The sequence below is a fragment of the Balaenoptera borealis genome (assembly GCF_965194805.1).
Source record: "Balaenoptera borealis genome assembly, chromosome: 4".
NCBI classification, from domain to species: domain Eukaryota; kingdom Metazoa; phylum Chordata; class Mammalia; order Artiodactyla; family Balaenopteridae; genus Balaenoptera; species Balaenoptera borealis.
In genome coordinates this window covers 120740884-120760703 of record NC_138861.1, presented here as the reverse complement: position 1 = coordinate 120760703, position 19820 = coordinate 120740884, and the positions used below count along the sequence as shown (strand labels likewise).

Genomic DNA, 19820 nt, shown 5'->3' with positions numbered 1-19820 from the left:
TAGAATCATACAATATTGGTCTTCTGTGACTGGCTTATTTCATTTAGCAAAATGTCCTCAGGGTTCATCTATGTTGTAGTATGTGTCAGAATTAGCTACTGTTTTTCAACACAAACACCACACTAGATATAATCTTCCTTATTTTTTGTTTACAGGGGAGCCACAGTTGAACTACCAGTAGATGGCACTGTAATGGTGGGAACGGTTATTTAGATGTTTACATACCAGATTATTTGTATTTGTGTTTAATAGGAAGTTGCATTAGTCACAGATTATAGCAATACAAATTATTTACAAAATATCTCCTATGCTTTTCTGGTTTAGAATATGTTGTCTTTACATTCTAGTTAGGAATTTCCAAATCCCTTTATATCTCCATATATCAAAGCTATAACTTTACATTTATTTGGGAGATGTATTTTTTAACAATGTACGTCTCCCCTACTAGACTCCATGACTTCACAGGAACCATAATTGTTTTACTCTCCACTGTATCTCCACTTCCTATAATGGCACATGGATGATTAAAGTCTACAATTATACACAAGCTTATAATTTATTATGAAGTATGTCAATTTTTAAAGAAGCTTGGAAGTATGTAAAATTTTTAATTACATTTATCTTGATCTATTTAATGTAAAATACAAATCTAGAAATTCATCACCAAAGAGAAAGGGCAAAATAAATACCTTACATGGATTATTAGTTTGTTAGCTTCTTCCTAAAAGAGAAAGACCATGTTTTTTTCATCTTCCCAACCAACCAGTTTCTAAATTCCCAAAGCATCTTTAACATCACCTTGGCTTTCTTTTGACATCCAATCTGTTACCAAATCCTCTCAGTTTTTCATTCACAGTGATTTTTGTAATATTCTAATCCTCCATTCTACTTTTTAAATGGCAATCTTCTAGCTCAGGCCTTTATTAACTGTTGACTGAACAATTATCATAACCTCCTAACTCATTTCCTTCTCTCCAAATTCCAATCCAACACTTATACTGTTACCTAAGTGGTTATGCTGATATACCAATATTATCAGATACATTTCCTGCTTAAGAATATGCAATGGCTCCTTAGTACGTTCAGAATTAATTTCAGTTAACATATGCTGGCAGTAGTAACACACAAAGACCAATGTTTGCAGCCTTATCTCAAATGATAATGTTCTATCACCATCTATTTACCACATGGCCCAGTTCAAATACTGTCTTTGCAGATTCCCTGAGTCAAAATGAATCTCCTACGGCTATAGAATGTCATAACAGTTTGTACTTCTCTTTTAACAGTTAGCATAGGCTACAGTGTTTCAAAACTATTTATGAAAATATATGACACCCCATGCAAAATCTGAATATATAATAGGAGGGAAAACTGTATTAACCTTGGCACATGAATGGCTAAAGGTGATACTATCACTTGTGAAAATGACATTTGAGAAAACATAAGAAATGCTAGTAGCTGAACAAGTTCTTATTCTTAAAGAAGTTTTAAAATATTTAATATTTTCATTCTGATTTTAAGAAATCTTGGCAAAGAGAAATGATTATGCATTACTATTTTTTATCCAATTTTCCAATGTTAAAGTAATCTTTGTAGCTCATAAATCTCTGGAGAAATCTGTTCGTCTGTTTGTCTGTATTCCTTTCTCACCATATGTTTAAGGGTGTGTGTGTTGGGGGGGGTGGTGAGTGAGTGTGTGTGTGTGTGTGTGTGTGTGTGTGTGTATAAACACATTTTGTATTTAACACTCATCAACACTCAATCAAGTTGAAGAAATCACCCATTCCAAAGCCTCACCTACATCGTTCTGGACAAGTCTTTGGCGTTTTGAACCATCCAGATTGGACATTTCAATCACAGACTGCTTGGCATCGCACCAATACAACTTGTCAGTTAAGTAATCAATTGTTATTCCACTGGGCCAGACCAGATCCGAGCTAGCTATAACCAGTCGGCCAATGCCTTGAAGGGAAGAACTTTCAATTCGTGGATTAATTCCCATCTCAGTCCAGAATAATCTCCTTTAATCAAGAAAGCACACAACAAATAAAACTTGCAAGGAAAAAAAATTCTTTTATTCTTTCATTATTAAAAACATCAATGAAAATCACTTTAGGATAAACTAAAGTGGTACACCAAGGAATACAGAAAGAGAAAGTATAGCACTGAATATTGGACACAATTTTCAAAAGCAAAAGATTACCTTCTCTATGTACAACAACTTGGACAGAAAATGCTGAATTAAGGCTCAGATGATTGGATAAAAAAGGAGCTGTTAGTTTAAAAACTTGTAGTATATTACTATCCAAAAGTGTTTGAGTGCATATTCTTAAATTAGCGTTTCATGCTACAAAAGGCGATGGAATCTTGCTAGCCTGTCCCTCTGCTATGCATATGTAAACCTTGCTGTATATGTAAAATTACAACGTAAAGGGAAGAGCATATTTATCTATTATCCTGTTTTATACTATATACTCAGTTAACCTGGTCAATTTTAAGTTCTGTAAATCAGGTGCTGAGGCACATTTTTTGAATTCAATATGGTTCAGTATCTTTTCACTAGCTTGTTTAGAGATGGTTACATTCTCATTGTTTGAATCATGTGGCTGGCTCCAAATTAATTATCTATTTCTACCAGTTTATTATTTCCCACAGACCATCATAAAATTTCCATTATAAGTAAAATAGGATGAGCTTTTATCCTTGATTTTTAACTAGGAGGGAGTTAGTTATTCTCCTTAACTTAATTCTCTAAACTTAAACCAACATTTGTCACTAATTCACAATTAACAACATAGAGCCTCCTAATATTTCACGATTTCTCTTTCCTCTTCCCCAAATCTAGGAATGACCTATCACTGGAACTCATGATTTTTCTAAATAGAATTCATAAGCCATGCAATCCAAATATCATCCTCTCTCAAGAAACAATATAGTTTTTAAAGAAAGTACATAGTGTAAGGGGCTTATGCCTCATTGATTAATGAATTACAACCCACTTCTTTTCAAAAAGAAATTGAATTTGCTTAAAATGAAAGGGTATCAAAACAAAGTTTTCTATAGGAAAAACAAAAGACATTAAAAGGATGAGGAAGTTATGCTAGCCATACCATTTCTGAACATTTGAACAAATCTCATGGATTTTCTTGGTTTCTGATTCCACTGACCACCTGAGGTCTTAAGACAAATTTTGGACACTAGCACATCAAACATAAACTGTCCTATGACCTCCACAGAAAGGGCCTTATTTTCACAAATACTTACTTGGCCATTGGATGAACAGCAAGTCCTCGTGGCTGAGAGATGCCCTCCTTAATGATTATTTCACGATACTTCCCATTTAAATCACTCCCTTCAATGAGAGATTTCCTAAAATGCATGTAATATAAAGGGGCTTGTTATATCAACTTTACTTTTTAGACAAAAATACTTGTTTTCCCTGTTGCTTACTGAAAAGCAAAATAGGCATTCTAAACTCCCCTATCACAGGTGTGCACATGAACACACACACGTCAGGAGTAACACATACGCAAAGTCTATTGTTTTTTTTTTTAACACAGTGTTTAAATTAGTTTCCCAATATTTATCCCAAGCAATTAAAATACACCGTGACAGGATAAGGTAAGAGAGTTCTGTGTCAGTGGCCTGGCAGGGATAAAGCCAGGAAGTGCAAATGCCACCATCCCTTTCTCTTCACAACCTCCCAGCTCCTGGAGGAACCAATAAAAGCCTCAGCCTGGTGTTCACAGATCACAGGGAGGAAGGAGAGTAGACCTCGAAGGGCCACAGAGACAACCAACACAAGGGCAGTAGGAGCAGACTTACACTGACTTTAATTTTCTTCCATCTGATTCTAAGACAAATGGGAGTACTGAAATACTCTTTGCTACTCTTTACATTAAAAAATAATAATAACTCTTTGGAATCTGGCAGGGGAGAAAATTCTTGCTTTCTAATTTTTCCATTTATTTGTCAAACAAATCTTTATTATCAAATAGACACTTCCTCAGCACTTAGTGTGTGTCAGGGATTGACCTAAGCACTGGAGATACAATAGTAAACAAAACCCGGCTCTGTCCTTAAAGAGTTAGAGATCAGCTGGAGAGCAAAGGGGAGGGAGACCGAAGCGGGGGGTGGGGGTGGGGGGGGCGGTGATGGGGAGGGAGGAGGATGGGCAGGAGAGGAGGGAAGAGAGGGAGAGGGAACCGTAATACAGTGACTGTACAGAACGCGACTGGCAGAGTCGGTGTGGGTGGCTGGCTGGGGTGCACGATGAGCCCCAGCAGGTTCCCTGAGCAGGCAGGACCACAACAGAGGAGATGAAAAAGAACCTCCCTTCCCCACCCCGTGCCACCTGCTCGCCCCGTCTCCCTACTGCAAACTAGAAAGGACAACTATCTTTAATCCATTCGATAAACATTTGGAAAGGCCTACTCCTCGTCCTTGCAGGCAATGTGTGCAAAAGGCCTGCCCAGAAACACAGGGCAAGCCCAGTCCCTCCTCCCTGTGCTACAAAACACTCAGGAGACCTTCTGCAGGTGGCTTGTTCAAGTGCCCTTTCTAGACGGGGGCCGGGGCTTGATCTATTCTTCCTCATGGGCCATATGCAGGAGGGAGATAGAGGTAAAATTGGCTCAGGGCCTGGGCTGGGTCAAATCCACTTTGCAAACTACCAACTCAGGGCAGTGGATAATTTGAAATCATTTATACTCCAGCGCCACTTTTAAAAGATAATTTTATTCCCAGATGAAGTGGAAGGTATTTTTGAACTCCATGTGTTAAATTCACTCCATCACAACTGTCACTGTGCTTGTTCCCTTGATGGAAGGAATTCTGAAGCCACTTGCTTGTGACCAGGGGAAATAAAACTGTCAGTTCTGATTTCATTGTTACATCATCTCTAAATTCTTACTGTTCTGAGCAGGAGTAAGGTGACGAGAATTGAGACCGACATGAGCTCCTGACTCTGGAGCTGTCTCGGGCAGGATTGCTGGAATTTACTCTCAAAGCTCCCCAAGGGGGGTCACCCAATAACACACTTCTATCTGATTCAGCCACAAAGCACATCTTGAACTCCAGTGTTGGTCATGAGACAGCAAAGACAAGGGCGGACATTTGGGTTCACGTGAGTTCAAGCATAACCCTTAATCTAGTGGAGTATCTTTCTCTTCATATTTGTTATCTAATTGGTCTCAGTGCCACCACTGGGATCCTCTAAACCCACCCTATTTCCAGGGCAAGAGTTGTCCATCCAGAACCCTAGAAGAGTGATTTTTTTACCTCATGGTAGTTTTTGTTACCTCAAAAGGATGAGCAAACAGATATATTGTTTCCCTCTTGATTCTTTTTACTAGGCATTTGACTTTGGGAATCAGGATTCCTTAATACTAAATAATAGCACTGCCAGTAGAATTATCAATCTGCTTCCTTCCTACAGTTAGATGTTAATTTGAATCTGTCTTTTCCTAAGCCAATGTAAACTGTAAGCATCCATTCTGGTTCTTTTACTTGGTTAAGAGTTACTGTATAATCTAATATCACAAGCTTGGAATCCCAGTTATTTAAATCCAATTTCTAGCTAATATTAAGGTTTTCAAACTATAAACCTCTCATTTCCAGATAAATTAAAGGTTTTCTCTTAGCAGCTGCCGAGGACATGAGAAGGGCTTGTTATTACTCAAGTCAATGAACTAGAGAATTTGAGGTCTGATCCTCCAGGATACGGTGGTGCCTGTCTATCTCCTGAAGGCATTGCCTCAGCAGTAGGTACTATGGTGCTATTAATCAAACACGTAAAATTAGAGGTGCCGTGCAAATGTGGGAAATAGGAGGAGACCCAGCATCCTTAGAGGGGCCAAAAGTGGCAGACATCTGCTGTCCTAATAACATTTCCCAGAACAGCCGTGTACAAGCTCTATTATTATGTGCAGCTAATATTTTAAATGTCCTTTTAGGTAGGTTCAAAACAGAGAAGGCCATTATTAAGATTTTTAGCATTGTTATAACTGAAGTTGACTTTCATTTGTTATGTGACTCTGGATCGAGGACATTTAACTGACCCTGGTTGTAGAGGGCAGTACGTACTATGATTATTAAAAACACAAGCTTTGGAAATGGTCATCGTTGAGTTCAAATTCCAGATCCAGTACTTGCTGGCTGCTTGACCTTAGGAAAGTTAATTTACCTCTTTGATTCTCAATTTTTTAATCTTTAAATTGGGGATAAGAAGACTTACGTTTTGGGGAGTCAATATGGATATAAAGCTCTTAGTGCAGTATCTGGTGCATTTCAGTTATTCAATAAATGAATAAATACCCAAAGGATAAAGGAATGGAATGAAGGTATGGTTAAATGAACAAATGATTGAATGAATTATTTAAAATATACTCACTCTGGCTATAGAAATGCCATATTATTGGTAACTGGGCACCACATCATGCATCTGGCTCATTTTTAAAAGCCTGTTTGTTTCCCATGGGTTATCCAGACCAAAAGAGATTTTCTGGGACATAGAAAGCCTACCCTCAAGCATATAAACTTACTCCCTGGGACTTCTTCCTCTATGTTGGGACCACTGATTTCAGAGGTGAAACCCTAATTAATTCTCTCTTCTTTTACTTTAACAAGGTTGCAGAGGTGCCAGAGGTTTGGGTTGGCCACCAGGTCTCTCCACAGCTTTAAGTTACTCTGAGAAAGTATCCCAGAGCATGGAATCTCTAACCTTCTTCTGGGAGGTACTCCGTGGCTGGCTCCTTCTTGCTCAGAAGCAGGAAGTGGGCTCTCATTAGCACACACAAGGGATGCAGCCGCTTCCTTCTTCCCCCTTCTCCTACCCCATTCCTGGGGCTCACAAGGCCACACATGCATGCGCACACACACACACACACACACACATACACACCAAGTGCAGCAGCGCTTCCTGCAGCCCCAAGAGCAGTGTGCCCAGAGGACAGACACACCACAACTTCTCTCTGGTCCTGTTGTTGCCCATCAGAGGGAAACAGACCATCTCTCCCACCTCATGAGGACTTTGCTCACAACTTCAGTGTGAAGCTCTTCGTGCTCACTTAACTGAGAGCCAACATGTGGGTTCTAGCAAGACTTGTCACTTCAATGTTGTGCAACCTTGAATGAATCACTTAGCCTTTCTGAGCCTTCGTTTCCCCACCTGTAAAATGAAGGGGAAGTTGATCCCTGAAGCCCCTTCCAGAGCCCCCTCTGGGAGTATCCATCCTTCATTTGGCAATTATTTATGCATGACCTTAGGATATTTCTTGTACTGAGATTTAGGCCAAGCATTGGTATTAGTTTTCCCTGTGTACTCGTGTCTTATCTCCCTGGCTAAACTGTAAGGTGACTGGAAACATGGAGCGCTCCTCACGCTCCTGTGTGTCTCCCATGCTACCTGGGAGAGAGCCTGATCCATAGCAGACGCTCCGAGAATGCTTGTTGATTATATCCAGACAGGTTTTGTGTTTCCCTGATTACAACCAATAGCCTGAAATGCAAAAACACATGCTGCTTTCTTGGTCCTCAAAATTTGCCCAGATACAGACCTTGATGAAAGATACAGTCTCGATTAAAAGGAGGAATGTCCTATTTGGTGGTGGGGAGGGGGTGGAGGGACCGTGGACAGCACTGGGGGCATCTTTCCTCCGATCCCAGTCAGGTGCCCAGCAATATTTTCCTGCGTTCAAAGTGGAGGGTGAGGCCAGCTGTATTACCTATCCAATCACTCCCCTCCCACGTGGCTTAAAACTGAAAGAGGAAACCTACCCTCTGTCTGTCCAATAGAATTTACGGCCAATCCAGTCGACAGCAAGACCTTCTGGCACACCTACTTCTTCCTCAATAAGCCTCTCTCGCTGGGAACCATCCATATTTGCTCTCTCTATCCACTTTAGGGCTGTATGGGCAAAGTATATCTACAAAAGAGAACACAGGCATTTCAGTTTGATTTGTTTAAAAACTTAATGCAGAATATATACAAATGAGGTTAGTAAATCTTTATATTATACAGTACAATAGTTAAGAGCTGGGCTTTGGAGATAGACACACCTGGAACTGAACTCCACCTCGGTTGCTTCCCAGATATGTGTAAACTTAAGCAAGTTTATCAGTGTCTCAGAGGCTCAGTTTCCTCATTGGTAAAATGGGGATAATACTATGAAGCGCATTAGTTTTATATATATAAGTTCTTAGCCTTGTGCCTGGCACATATTTCTATTGCTATGGGTAATGTGCTTATCTTTGATCATTGGTCAATAACAAAGCCATCATACTTGAATTCTAATGGCTTCTACGGCCTGAAAGGGAACAAAGATGAGCAGTTTAATGGGGGCTGCAAGCTGAGCTTTAACTTCTACTGCTTGATCCACAGGATTCCACTTCGCTGCAAGTCAGGAGACACAGCTTCCTCTCCCAGTTTTGACACTTATTTGTTTGACTGCCTTGGTTAAATCATTTTATTTATTTATTTATTTTTAAATTGAAGTGTAGTTGATATACAATATTATATAAGTTATAGGTATATAATATAGTGATTCACAATTTTTAAAGTTTATGTTCCATTTATAGTTATTATAAAATACTGACTATATTCCCTGTGTTGTACAATATATCCTTGTAGCTTATTTTTTACATAATAGTTTGTACCTCTTAATCCCCTCCCCCTATATTGCCCCTCCCCACTTCCTTCTCCCTACTGGTAACTACTAGTTTGTTCTCTATATCTGTGAGTCTGCTTCTTTCTTTTTATATTCACTAGTTTGTTGTATTTTTTGGATTACACATATAAGTGATAACATACAGTATTTGTCTTCCTCTGTCTGGCTTATTTCACTGAGTATAATACCCTCCAAGTCCATCCATGCTGCTTCAAATGGCAAAATTTCACTCTTTTTATGGCTGAGTAGTATTCCATTGTGTGTGTGTGTGTGTGTGTGTGTGTGTGTGTGTGTGTGTGTGTGTGTGTGTGTAGGTACCACATCTTCTTTATCCATTCATCTGCTGATGGATACTTAGGTTGCTTCCATATCTTGGAAATTGTAGATAATTCTGCTATGAACATTGGGGTGCATGTATCTTTTTGAATTAGTGTTTTTGTTTTTTTCTGATATATACCCAGGAGTGGAACTGCTGGGTTATATTGCTGGGTTTATTTTGAGTTTATTGAGAACCCTCCATACTGTTTTCCACAGTGGCTGCACCAATTTACATTCCCAATAACAGTGTACATGGTTAAGTCATTTAATCTCAATTTTCTCAGCTATAAAAATGACAAAGTCAGACTAGGTATTTGCTAAAGTTCCTTTCATCTCTAACTGTAGATAATTTCATTTTAATTAATAGATTTTGTCCAACAGAACATACCTTGAAGATGCAAAGTTCTTTTTCAGTCTAGTATGCAGACTATCAAACAGGTACAAGAATAAAAAATTGCTATGGGTTAGCTGACAATTTAATGATAGCATATGTGGAATATTAACTGTGAGTACATATATGTATATAAACCTATCATCAGTAATGAGAATATTCATAAAATGGTAATTAAATAAAGGATTATCATCTTTCTGGATAAAATAGAAAAGGTTCTATTCCATAATACAAAAATGGGCACTTCTTATATTAAAAAATACTCTGCTAGTGCTCTGCTTCTCAAACTCAAATGTGTACATGAATCACCTGGGAATCTTGTTAAAATGCAGATTCTGATTCAGTGGTCGTGGTGGAGCCTGAGAATCTGCAGTTCTAACAAGCTCCAGGTGATGTTGATGTCACTGGTCTAAGGACCACAGTTTGAGAAGCAAGAAAATGAGAACATTGACCAGAGAAATGAAAAACCATGAATAAGCCACATGACTTAAAGTTCATTTTAGGTTTCCTTATTCACTTAGTTGTAAAAACTACTGACTGTGTGGGAAAAAACTAATTTGGTAATAAATGAATCTTGAACTGATTCTATTAATTTTTTCCTGTTAATATAATTCTTCTATGGAGTCAAATAGATTCAGTTCATAGGAAAAAAAAGAATTGTTTGCTAGTATTTAATTACAAAACTTCTATTTGCAAAAGTAGTTATATTTGGCTATCAATCCATACCAATTAAACACAGAATCAATTTGCTTTACTCTGTCTCTTTTGGCCATTTACCAGAATGCTTCAAATCAGGAAGAAACAAAAGCATAAGGTTTAAAATTCTAGGAATTAATGCACCATCTAGTAATAACTAAATCATTATGGAGGGAGATTAATAACTATGTAACTTCATAATTATTGGCTGATTAACCTCCAGAAGACACTGTAACATATCATTTCAAGCACATTCTAACCTAGCATAAAGATAACAAGAAATTAAAGACCAAATGGTCAGCTGATTGGGTTGATAATTTAGAAATTCTAATGTTTATACAAAAAAACTTCATGTAAAATTATTATATAAATAATGTTGTGTTAGACTGCCATTCACACATGAGCTGTAAAACTTATGTTTCTTGGTTTTCATGGTTAGGAGGTCACTGAATTTCCTCCCTTAAGGACATGTATTGAATGCAAATTAGTAATCCATACTTCCTATGCTGCACCTCAACCTCCTATTTCTCCCAAAACACAAATAAATAAAAACCTATTTATGGTGCTCTTCCTGTGTGTATGGCACTGTGCTAGCTTCCTATTCTCATTTCCAAAGAGGAAACTAAACTTCAGATTCTGTTCAAATTATCCCCAATAAAATGGCTGAATCACAGCAAGGAACCAGGTAGGGTTATGATAACAGAAACATCCTTAAAACTTTCTCAAGTGATGTTTTAATATCTACATTTAAATTTGTCTTTGCCTAATTGTTCTGAGCTTAGCAGAGGATTTTCAAGTAACCCAGGTCATCTGTTAGGATAAAATCCTCCACTCTGTCCTTAAAGCACAGCCACATCTGTTCAAGCAGCAAAATCATACCTTATTTTCCACAGGGTCATGATCTAGGGCAAAAACCATTCCTATTTGCTGGCTGAGCAGGGTTCCATAATCTGTTCCATCAAAACGCACGTGTCGAATATCTTGAGAATTGGCAAACAGCAAAAACGGTGGTGGTCCTAATAACCAAATTTAAATATGGTTGCATTTAAAATATGCCTTGGAACCCAAAAGGCACTTCTGACTCTTCCCGTTCATTGTACCCTCTTCCTTAATTTCTGCAGTACTTTTTTTTAATTTCCCACCAGTACGGTGTAGGTTAAGAGAGGCAAGAAGACTTCCTTTCCCATGAGGTGACATATGGCCAGAATTTCATCACTGGTTTCCTCCCTGTCTAGATGCCTGCTTTTAAAATACAAATTACTTATAGAAAGAGACAGTATTAAGTAACAAACATCTTAACTAAATGATGTAAGTCTTATGCTGTGTAATCTCCTTGAGTCACACATATTGAAACATTAATATTAGCAGATTGTATTAATTCATGTCCAAAAAATACCCTTCTCTGGTCTGGACACTTTTAAAATGGAGGTATGATTATGTGAGTTAATAACTAGACCCCTGATAATTTTCAGAGCTCAGATTATGCTATATTAACTAAGGCCCTGAGAAGTTAAGAGTACTGGGGTCTAAGGCAGACTCTGTAGGCTCATCATTATGTTATCCCAGGTTACAGGCATAATGAACCCCAGGAGAGATTAAATCAATTTGGCATAAATCTAGGATTTCCAAGGCTGTTGAAGGACATGAGAAGTAATATTAGAAGATGAAAAAATAGTTGAAGCACACAACTTTATATTAAATTTTGTCATGAAGAGGACAGAACTTGTCAAAGTATTATGATTATTACATTCACCAGAGAGATAAAAATCAAATCAATCAACAAATATTTATTAAATGCCCCTTAACTATAAATGCCCCTTAACTATAAATTGTTTTAAGACTATTCTGGTTATGACTTTCACATATACTGGAATGCCATACCTGATGTTATAGTAAATCTTTGCTTAACGCTAATTAACTTCAAAATGTTCCTCAAACACAGAATTATTATTTATATAATATTAATTTATGTTATTTATATTTATAATGTGATTTGTTTTCCATTTCCAAAAATGAAAAAATCAGACTTTCTATGCAGAAGCCAAAAGCAATTTAACACTTTCTAAATAAAATGTTGTTTTTCACATAATCTTTTTTGCAGAGACCCACTTTCAAATGTTCACAGCACTAACCTGAGGCTGTACAGCTCTTTTTGTCCAGTTGTAGGTCATACCCCGGAATGCAGCCACATTCCCAGGACACTGGGCTGAGAGGAATGCAGAGCTGGCTACATCCACCATTATCGGGAGATGAACAACCTACAAAAAACAATTCCTTGGTAATGATGCTATGTTATTAAAAATATATCAATTTTTCATCAAAATATTAAGGTGAACCAAATATACATTGCATTTTAAAACCATTTCCACAATCATTCATACTGTCACAATCAAGCTTATTTTTCAGAGATTAGGAGGAAAATGTCACCATACTCTACTTCCCTATAACCTGACATCTTCAGTGTTAATCCTTCCCATCCCAATGACCCTTGTCTCCTTGTTCTATCACTGAATTTGTGAACAAGCACACTGGCAGCTGGCTGGAATAAAAAATGCATTATGATGAGTTTGGCAGCTGGTCTAATTCTTCCTAGTGCTTAATATATTTTTTTCTCTCTCACATTTTTGGTCTGACTTCTTTTGCTCTTTGTATTTAAAAAAATGTCACACATAACTCTTTGCTAATTTTGAGTTATAGCCTTCACTCTATATGCTTAAGTCTCTATGAAGATAAAAGTAGGGAGGTATTCATAGGTGCAAGGAACAGGCTAAGCACTCCACATCCACCATCTTGTTTAATGCTGGTCACAAATCCAGGAGGCAGGTATCATTAACCTCTACAGATGAGGAAACTGAGACCAAAAGAGGGCAAGTAACTAGTCCAAAACAACACTGCTAGTAACTGGTAATACTATTTCAGGGCTGTCTAGCTTCAAAGCTCTTGCTCATAACCACTACACTATGCTATCTAAAAACAAAAAACAAAAATCTTACTTAAATCCATATGTTAATCCATTATGTAAATATCTTTCAATGTGTAATGTTGGAAAATCTATTCTCCTTTGTCAGTAGATGGATTTTTAGGTGTCAGTTAGAAAATGAATGTTTTCAAACAAACGATAGGTAAATAAACTTACCACTACAGGTTTTCCCATCTATCTCAAGCACTGAGCCTTCAGGACAGAAACATATGGGACCGTCTGATGTCAGAACACAATCATGACTGCATTCAGACACATTGCTTGGGCAGGAAATTAATTCTAATTAATGAAAAATAAGGTCAAGATTAGTGTTAAATCAGATTTATGGAAATTTGGTAAATTCAGTTGCTAACAAAAAATATGATATCCTGAAAAGAATAAGTTAAATCAAGATTGAACATTTATGAATTGCTGTGGTAATGGAGATATAAAAATAAAGAAAAAGTTTCAAATCTAAAACAAATTAAAGAAGGACTCCTAACTTTGGAAAATGACTCTAGTTTCCTCAAAGTTATCCTAAATATAAGTAAGCAAAGAGAAAAAAATTCATCATTTATACTGCCTTAACTGTAAGAATTGTATCTTGAAGTCACCAAATAGTTAATGAGAGAACATTCTCTTTATAACGGTATTACAATTAATGATTAAAAAGAAATATTAGAACTAGATATCATCATTCAAATCCCCTGATGAAATAATGAATCTAGGAAATGAGTGTTAATGGCCACTACAACCATTCCCTGAAAGAAGACTGGGCTCTTTCTTGCTCCCAGCAGTCTTGGCAGCTGCTCTCGGTTGGGGGCAGTCCCATCCTAAGGCAGAAAAATGGTGGCCGAAAAGAAGACGAAAAAGTTGCTGGGCCTGATCAACTCTATGCTCCAACTCATTATAGAAAGTGGAAAGTAAGTGCTGCAGGTACAAGCAGATTCTGGAAATGTTCAGACAAGGCAAAGAGAAACTGGTCATCCTCACCAACAAACGCCCAGTCTTGTGGAAATCTGAAATAGAGTACTACACCATGTTGGCCCAAACTGGTGGCCACCACTACGGTGGCAATATATTGAATTGGGCACAGCATGTGGAAAATACTAGAGTATCTATGTCACTGGCAAAGCCCACTGGGGTCCTCGGGAAAAATAAGATGGAATCTAGGTGATAAGATAAGGTCTAACCTCTTCTTTGGGCTTAGTCTCGTTTCAGTTGCATGTAGGGGGCTGTGTGCAGAGGCCTTGCGCCTAACACATGGGATCAGAGTTCCCAGCGCAGAACTGCTGCACCTGATACTGCAGCTCGGTGGGCCGTATGCAGAAGCACTGTGCTCAACTCCTCGATTCAACATGGCAGCGACAGCCGTGTGCAGAGACCCTGTGCCCAGCACTGCGACCTGGAGCCTGAACAGCACGCTTGTGTGTGCCCAGTGGGAACTCCGCCCCCTCCCAGCTGTGGAGAACCCTATAAAGCAGCCCTGCCCACGGCCTGCCAGGGGAGCTGGTACTATGGAGGAGAGCTCGCATCTCTCCAACCTCTGGTCCAGTAATAAAGCTTTCCTTTGCTTCTGAACCAAACTCGGTCTCGTCCTATTGGCACTAGCGATGCCGGGCAGGAGGACCCTTGTGAGGACTGACTGGAAAGGGTCAGTAACATGCACACTGGCTATTATTGACCCAGGTGATTCTGACAGCATTAGAAGAATGCCAGAATGGACTGGTGAAAAGTAAATCCTGCATATTTTTTCTTCAGTAAAACTGTCCAGAGTTTGTTCTTTAAAAAAAGAAGAAGAAAGACCATTGGGGAACTTTAGAACGGATGACAGAGGGAGAAACAACCAGATGTTATGTGTCTCCTCATGGAAGTATAAGCATACCAATGAAGTATTATTGTCAAAATTTCAAAGCCTAATCTGATCAAGCCTGCAGACCTAACTACAAGTTTGAGAAGGACAGTGACATCTTAGAAGTGTGTTCAGTAAAATCCAGAGTGTGCGAAACTCTGCAGGAAAAAAACAGTTTCTTCAGCAAATACTTGCAAGGGGAAAAAAAGAGGAGAGGGAATCTGTAGGATAAGAGAGAGAGGTATCAGCTAATATCAGTATAACACACAGAGCTTGTTTGGATACCTAGTCAAACAAATCAACTGTTGAAAACTTTTTAAGATAATTTGAAAACTGACTAGATACTTGATGTTATTAGGGAATTATTGTTAATTTTTTTAGTTGTGATAATGGTATTGTGGTTATACCTGAAAACTGACTGGGTATTAGATATTAGGGAATTCGAGCTAGTTTTTTAGATGTAATAGTATCATGATTATGTTTTCCACATGCTTACCTTTCAGAGATATATAATGAAATATAATAAAATATGGATAAATAAACAGTAAAATATATAAATACATGCTTGTTGGAGGTTTTGACTTAACAGGTCTGGGATAGAGTCTGGTCATTCACATTTTAAAAAACAAACCAAAATAAAACTCCAAGGTACTCCTGATGCATACTATTGATCAAGGACCACCAACCCAGATCATAGCCACCTTAGAAACATCAGTGAAAATGGAGGAAATAATGCAATAAATACTTGTTGTGACTTACGGTGACACCGTTTCCCATCAGGAAGCAGAACAAATCCTACAGGGCATGTGCAATAATAGGATCCAGGGATGTTCTCACACCCAAGAGTACAGCCATGATTCCAAAAGGCACACTCGTTGACATCTACACCGTAACAACAGTAAAACAGTCAGATGGTTATTTTTGAAAATAAGTTGTAGTTATCACTAATAAGTCAACAAAAAGTAGGGTATCTCACACCTCTATCTGCTGTAACTGACCATGGCAAGACTGTTTTTGCTACTCTAGCAAAGAGTGAAAGAAATTAGTTCAATTATCATGAAAGCCATGGTTTAAACTGTCACAGTTTATACTTTCAAATACAGATTTTCATATTAAAATTACTCATGGGATAAAGTAGTACTATTTCCCCTGAAAAGATATAGCCATTTAAGGCAAGGACCCTAGAAACTTCTTGACAAGGGCAGGACCTCCCCTGCTTTGCTCTTCAGCTTTCTCCATGCTGACAGGAGCCCTTCACCTGAATGTGGGAACATCCCCTAGCAGCTTTACTCTGGCTGAAACCCAGCCTTCCAGAACACTGTTCTATGCTATGGCTCTCGCCCACTAGTCCCACGTAAGCAGGGGACTGCAGTTAACAGGCAGATGCCAGGTTGACCTGAAGTCTCACCCCAACTAATTCCACTGAATGTACGTTGCAGCCATTGGATTCTTTTCATCGGTAACTCACTGGACGTCCCAGGAGAGAGGACATGGCATTTCTCCTTGGGTTAATTACATCGGGCCTGGAGTCTCACAATAGGACGAGCCCCAGATAACCAGCCAAGGTGCCATTTCTCAAGATTCCTACCAAACAGTTATGTGATGAGATGTGGGAGTCACATACCCTTTGAGGATCTCATGAGAGCTACGGAACTACTCCCCTAAAAAACTTGACAATACTGACATTTTGCACACCGTCAAACCCACAGAGCTCCGTAGAGTCCACTCAGAGAATCCCTGCCTTATATCAATCCCTGAGTAGCCTCTGAAAGTATCTGATCTGGGAACACAAGATATAAAGGAGACCTGAAAGTGTTACAAGGGCTTTAAAATTGGGGAAAAAATAAAATTGCTTTTCTGGGGGAAAAAAGGAGGAAACTTGAAATTGGTTTCACATGGAGGTTCTGGATTGCCCACTGAAGACCAGCCACTGGCCCAGGTGGGCTGTGCTTGCTCACCACACATTACCTTCACAGTTCTTTCCATCTTGGCTTAAAGCATATCCCTCTGCACACATGCACACATGGGACTTAGGCTCTTGCCCACACGTGCTGCTTCTGCAGTTACCTTTCCTCAGTTTGCAGAGTTTCTGATCTAAAAGAGAAGGCAGTTAATTTGGAGTGGAGGTGTGTTTTGACAGGAGCAATGCATGATCCCCTCATGGCTCCTAAGAACTCTAATCTTCCCGTGACATCAGCAGGGATGTTGTCTCACGGAGGGGGCACTGCTCTAGGGTCGAACATTAGCCCAGATTACTCAGCATTCCGAAGCCCATTTATTTCTCTAGTTGTATCTCTCCTACAGTAGCTCTCGGGACAGGACATACTAATTACATGGAGATGTCATTCCTTGGGTTACGAACACTAAGCACAACTTAATAGCTTTTTCTTTTTGACCTGCTTTTATCAAAAGTATTTATTTATTTAAAAAATAAATAAGTCAATAAACAGAAATGCTGAAAATGAAATATCTGTTTAAGAAGCAAACAAGGCTGCAAAACGAAGAACATCTCTTTTTAAGTATAATATTTATAGGTCAGATCTATATATTTATCTGTTTTTAGGATCATTATGTAAAGAACAACTTCCTTCAGACAGTATATACCACTGCCATATGTCTTATCCCCAAGTTTCCGAGTTTATTGCTGCCAGCATTCCATGTTTGACAAAATAGCCCAGGGCGAGTAGTAAAATCTGCTCAGTAAGGTAGGTGCTTGGATTAAATTAGCCAAATACATTGAACAACAAATGGCCAACTTGGTACCTTTAGTTTTCAAAGCCAGAGTCAAGGGCTAAACTAGTAACACATATATCCCTGTTCAAATTTTGTTCCTTCTCATTTTTTTGCCAATTTTAATAATGACTTTGTGAAATGCTCTGGGAAATACAGAGGTAAGCTTGAATTTGAGGGCAGCTCTCAAGGTGCATGTAGTTATGGAGGCCAGAGCTCTGGCAATAGGTGACGGCAGGGGAAGAGGACTGGGGTCAGGCACCAGGAGACCCGGCATAGCTGAGATCAGTGAGAGCCTGTGAGTAAGGGGAGGAGCCCACTAAAAACACAGCCTTGCTGTGAAAGACACAAGAAACAAGCCAGCGAGAGCCTGAGCACAGTACTACAAGAGGCTGAGACGGTCCTCCACGTAGGTTTGTTTCTCTGGTCTCTGTCTACTTAAAAAGGCGGCTCCTCACGCTGACTCTACCCCTTTCCTTCTACTTCAAGTTACTAAACACTTTTCTTGACCAACAAAGCATCACACATTAGAAACATATTCTTGCCCCCTTGAAAATGTTTCTAAGGTAACTTGAGACCAGCTGGAGGGCATGTCACCCTCTAGAGATTCTGATTTGATACATCAAGGGAAAGGCTCACTTTTACTGGAATCTGGAATGATTCTGACGCTGGAGTCTTTACACCACACTTTGAGAAACACTGGCCTAAAGTACTAATGGAATATCCCACTTTCACCTCAGTTATGTACGCTTCCTTTTAGCTAATCTATGTTATTTCTTTAGTTATTTTAAACTTGTTTATTCAGATCTCTTGATAGAATTACATGCACAATTATTTAATACTGTTGCAATATTGTCAACTAAGTCAGTTAAGATTTACACTGGATAGTTTTTTTTAAAATTAAAAAAATGTAATTTTTAATTTATTTATTTTTGGCTGCGTTGGGTCTTCGTTGCAGCGCTTGGGCTTTCTCTAGTTGCGGTGAGCGGGGGTTACTCTTCCTTGCGGACCGCGGGCCCCTCACTGTGGCGGCCTCTCCTGTTGCGGAGCACGGGTTCTAGGGGCACAGGCTTCAGTAGTTGTGGCTCGTGGGCTCTAGAGCGCAGGCTCAGTAGTTGTGGCGCACTGGCCTAGCTGCTCTGTGGCATGTGGGATCTTCCCGGACCAGGGAACGAACCCGTATCCCCTGCATTGGCAGGAAGATTCCTATCCACCCTGCCACCAGGGAAGCCCTACACTGAATAGTTTTTGGATATTGATTCCAAAAATTTTGTTTCTTGTCCATGGTTTTTATGCCAATTACGCATGTTTAGTAACATTGTTTTTCATGTTCCTACACGCTTCACGTAGCAAAATTTTAATTAAGAAAATTAAAACCAAAATGACCCCAATTTTTAAAGTAAATGACTAAAGTCAGAAACTCACAAATGTACTGGAGACAAAATGTACCTAATTCAAATTTCTAAAAAAGAGCATGTGATTGTTTTAACTGTATTTTTTATAACGTTTACAAATGAACAACAACAAAAATCCAGAAAGGCCTGATTAATAGCACCTTTTAATAGCCTTTCAATAGCACCAAAGTGCTACTACTTTCTTGAGGGAACCAAAAATTGAGAGATTATGCTACCTGTAAATATCCCCTATAAAAATCTTTCCAAACCCAGTACGATAGACGACCACTGCATTAAGAATTGGGAAAACTGAGTTCTGTCTTCATCCTGCCTTTTACATAAAATCACTTTATCCCTTTGACTTCAGTTTCCATGAAACAAAAGTGTTGAAGTAGATATTCTCTGAGATCCCTCACTTAAAAAAAAATTATGGTTCTATACAGAATCAAATGTTTGTTGTAAATTCCTCTAAATTTATACCTCTAAAGATTCTCAAACCTTAATACTTGCTTTTGATATGTTAATGGAGATTCAAACTGACTTACGGAGAAAACAATTAGTGTCTAGGGTACAGGAAATTGCTCTGTTCTTCATCTAGATCCAATGTTATTTATCTTTTTTTTTTTGTACTTTTCTACTATCTCTTCCTGTTCTTCTGTGTGTTCTTATTATAATCATCAACATCATCACAATTATGTATATATATGTATATATCTTTTTCATTAATCAGTAAGCTTCTGAGGATAAAACATGTATCCCATTCACATTTATAGTCCCAATAGCACCTAACCTGGTGCCCTTTACAACACAGGGG

At 38.7% G+C, this 19820-nt stretch overlaps 1 protein-coding gene across 3 annotated transcripts in view; it reads right to left on the bottom strand.

Moving 5' to 3' along the window:
- The window catches only part of EGF (epidermal growth factor), a 95670-nt gene that overhangs the window by 39328 nt on the left and 36522 nt on the right, over positions 1 to 19820 (bottom strand). For all 3 annotated transcript variants that reach the window (XM_082389168.1, XM_082389166.1, XM_082389167.1), the window contains exons 6-13: positions 16851 to 16976; positions 15642 to 15764; positions 13208 to 13330; positions 12204 to 12329; positions 10951 to 11087; positions 7777 to 7925; positions 3265 to 3369; positions 1798 to 2021 (exon numbers count right to left, since the gene is read on the bottom strand). In XM_082389168.1, the coding sequence (XP_082245294.1) occupies positions 1798 to 2021; positions 3265 to 3369; positions 7777 to 7925; positions 10951 to 11087; positions 12204 to 12329; positions 13208 to 13330; positions 15642 to 15764; positions 16851 to 16976 (1113 nt within the window). The remainder of the gene's footprint in view (positions 1 to 1797; positions 2022 to 3264; positions 3370 to 7776; positions 7926 to 10950; positions 11088 to 12203; positions 12330 to 13207; positions 13331 to 15641; positions 15765 to 16850; positions 16977 to 19820) is intronic.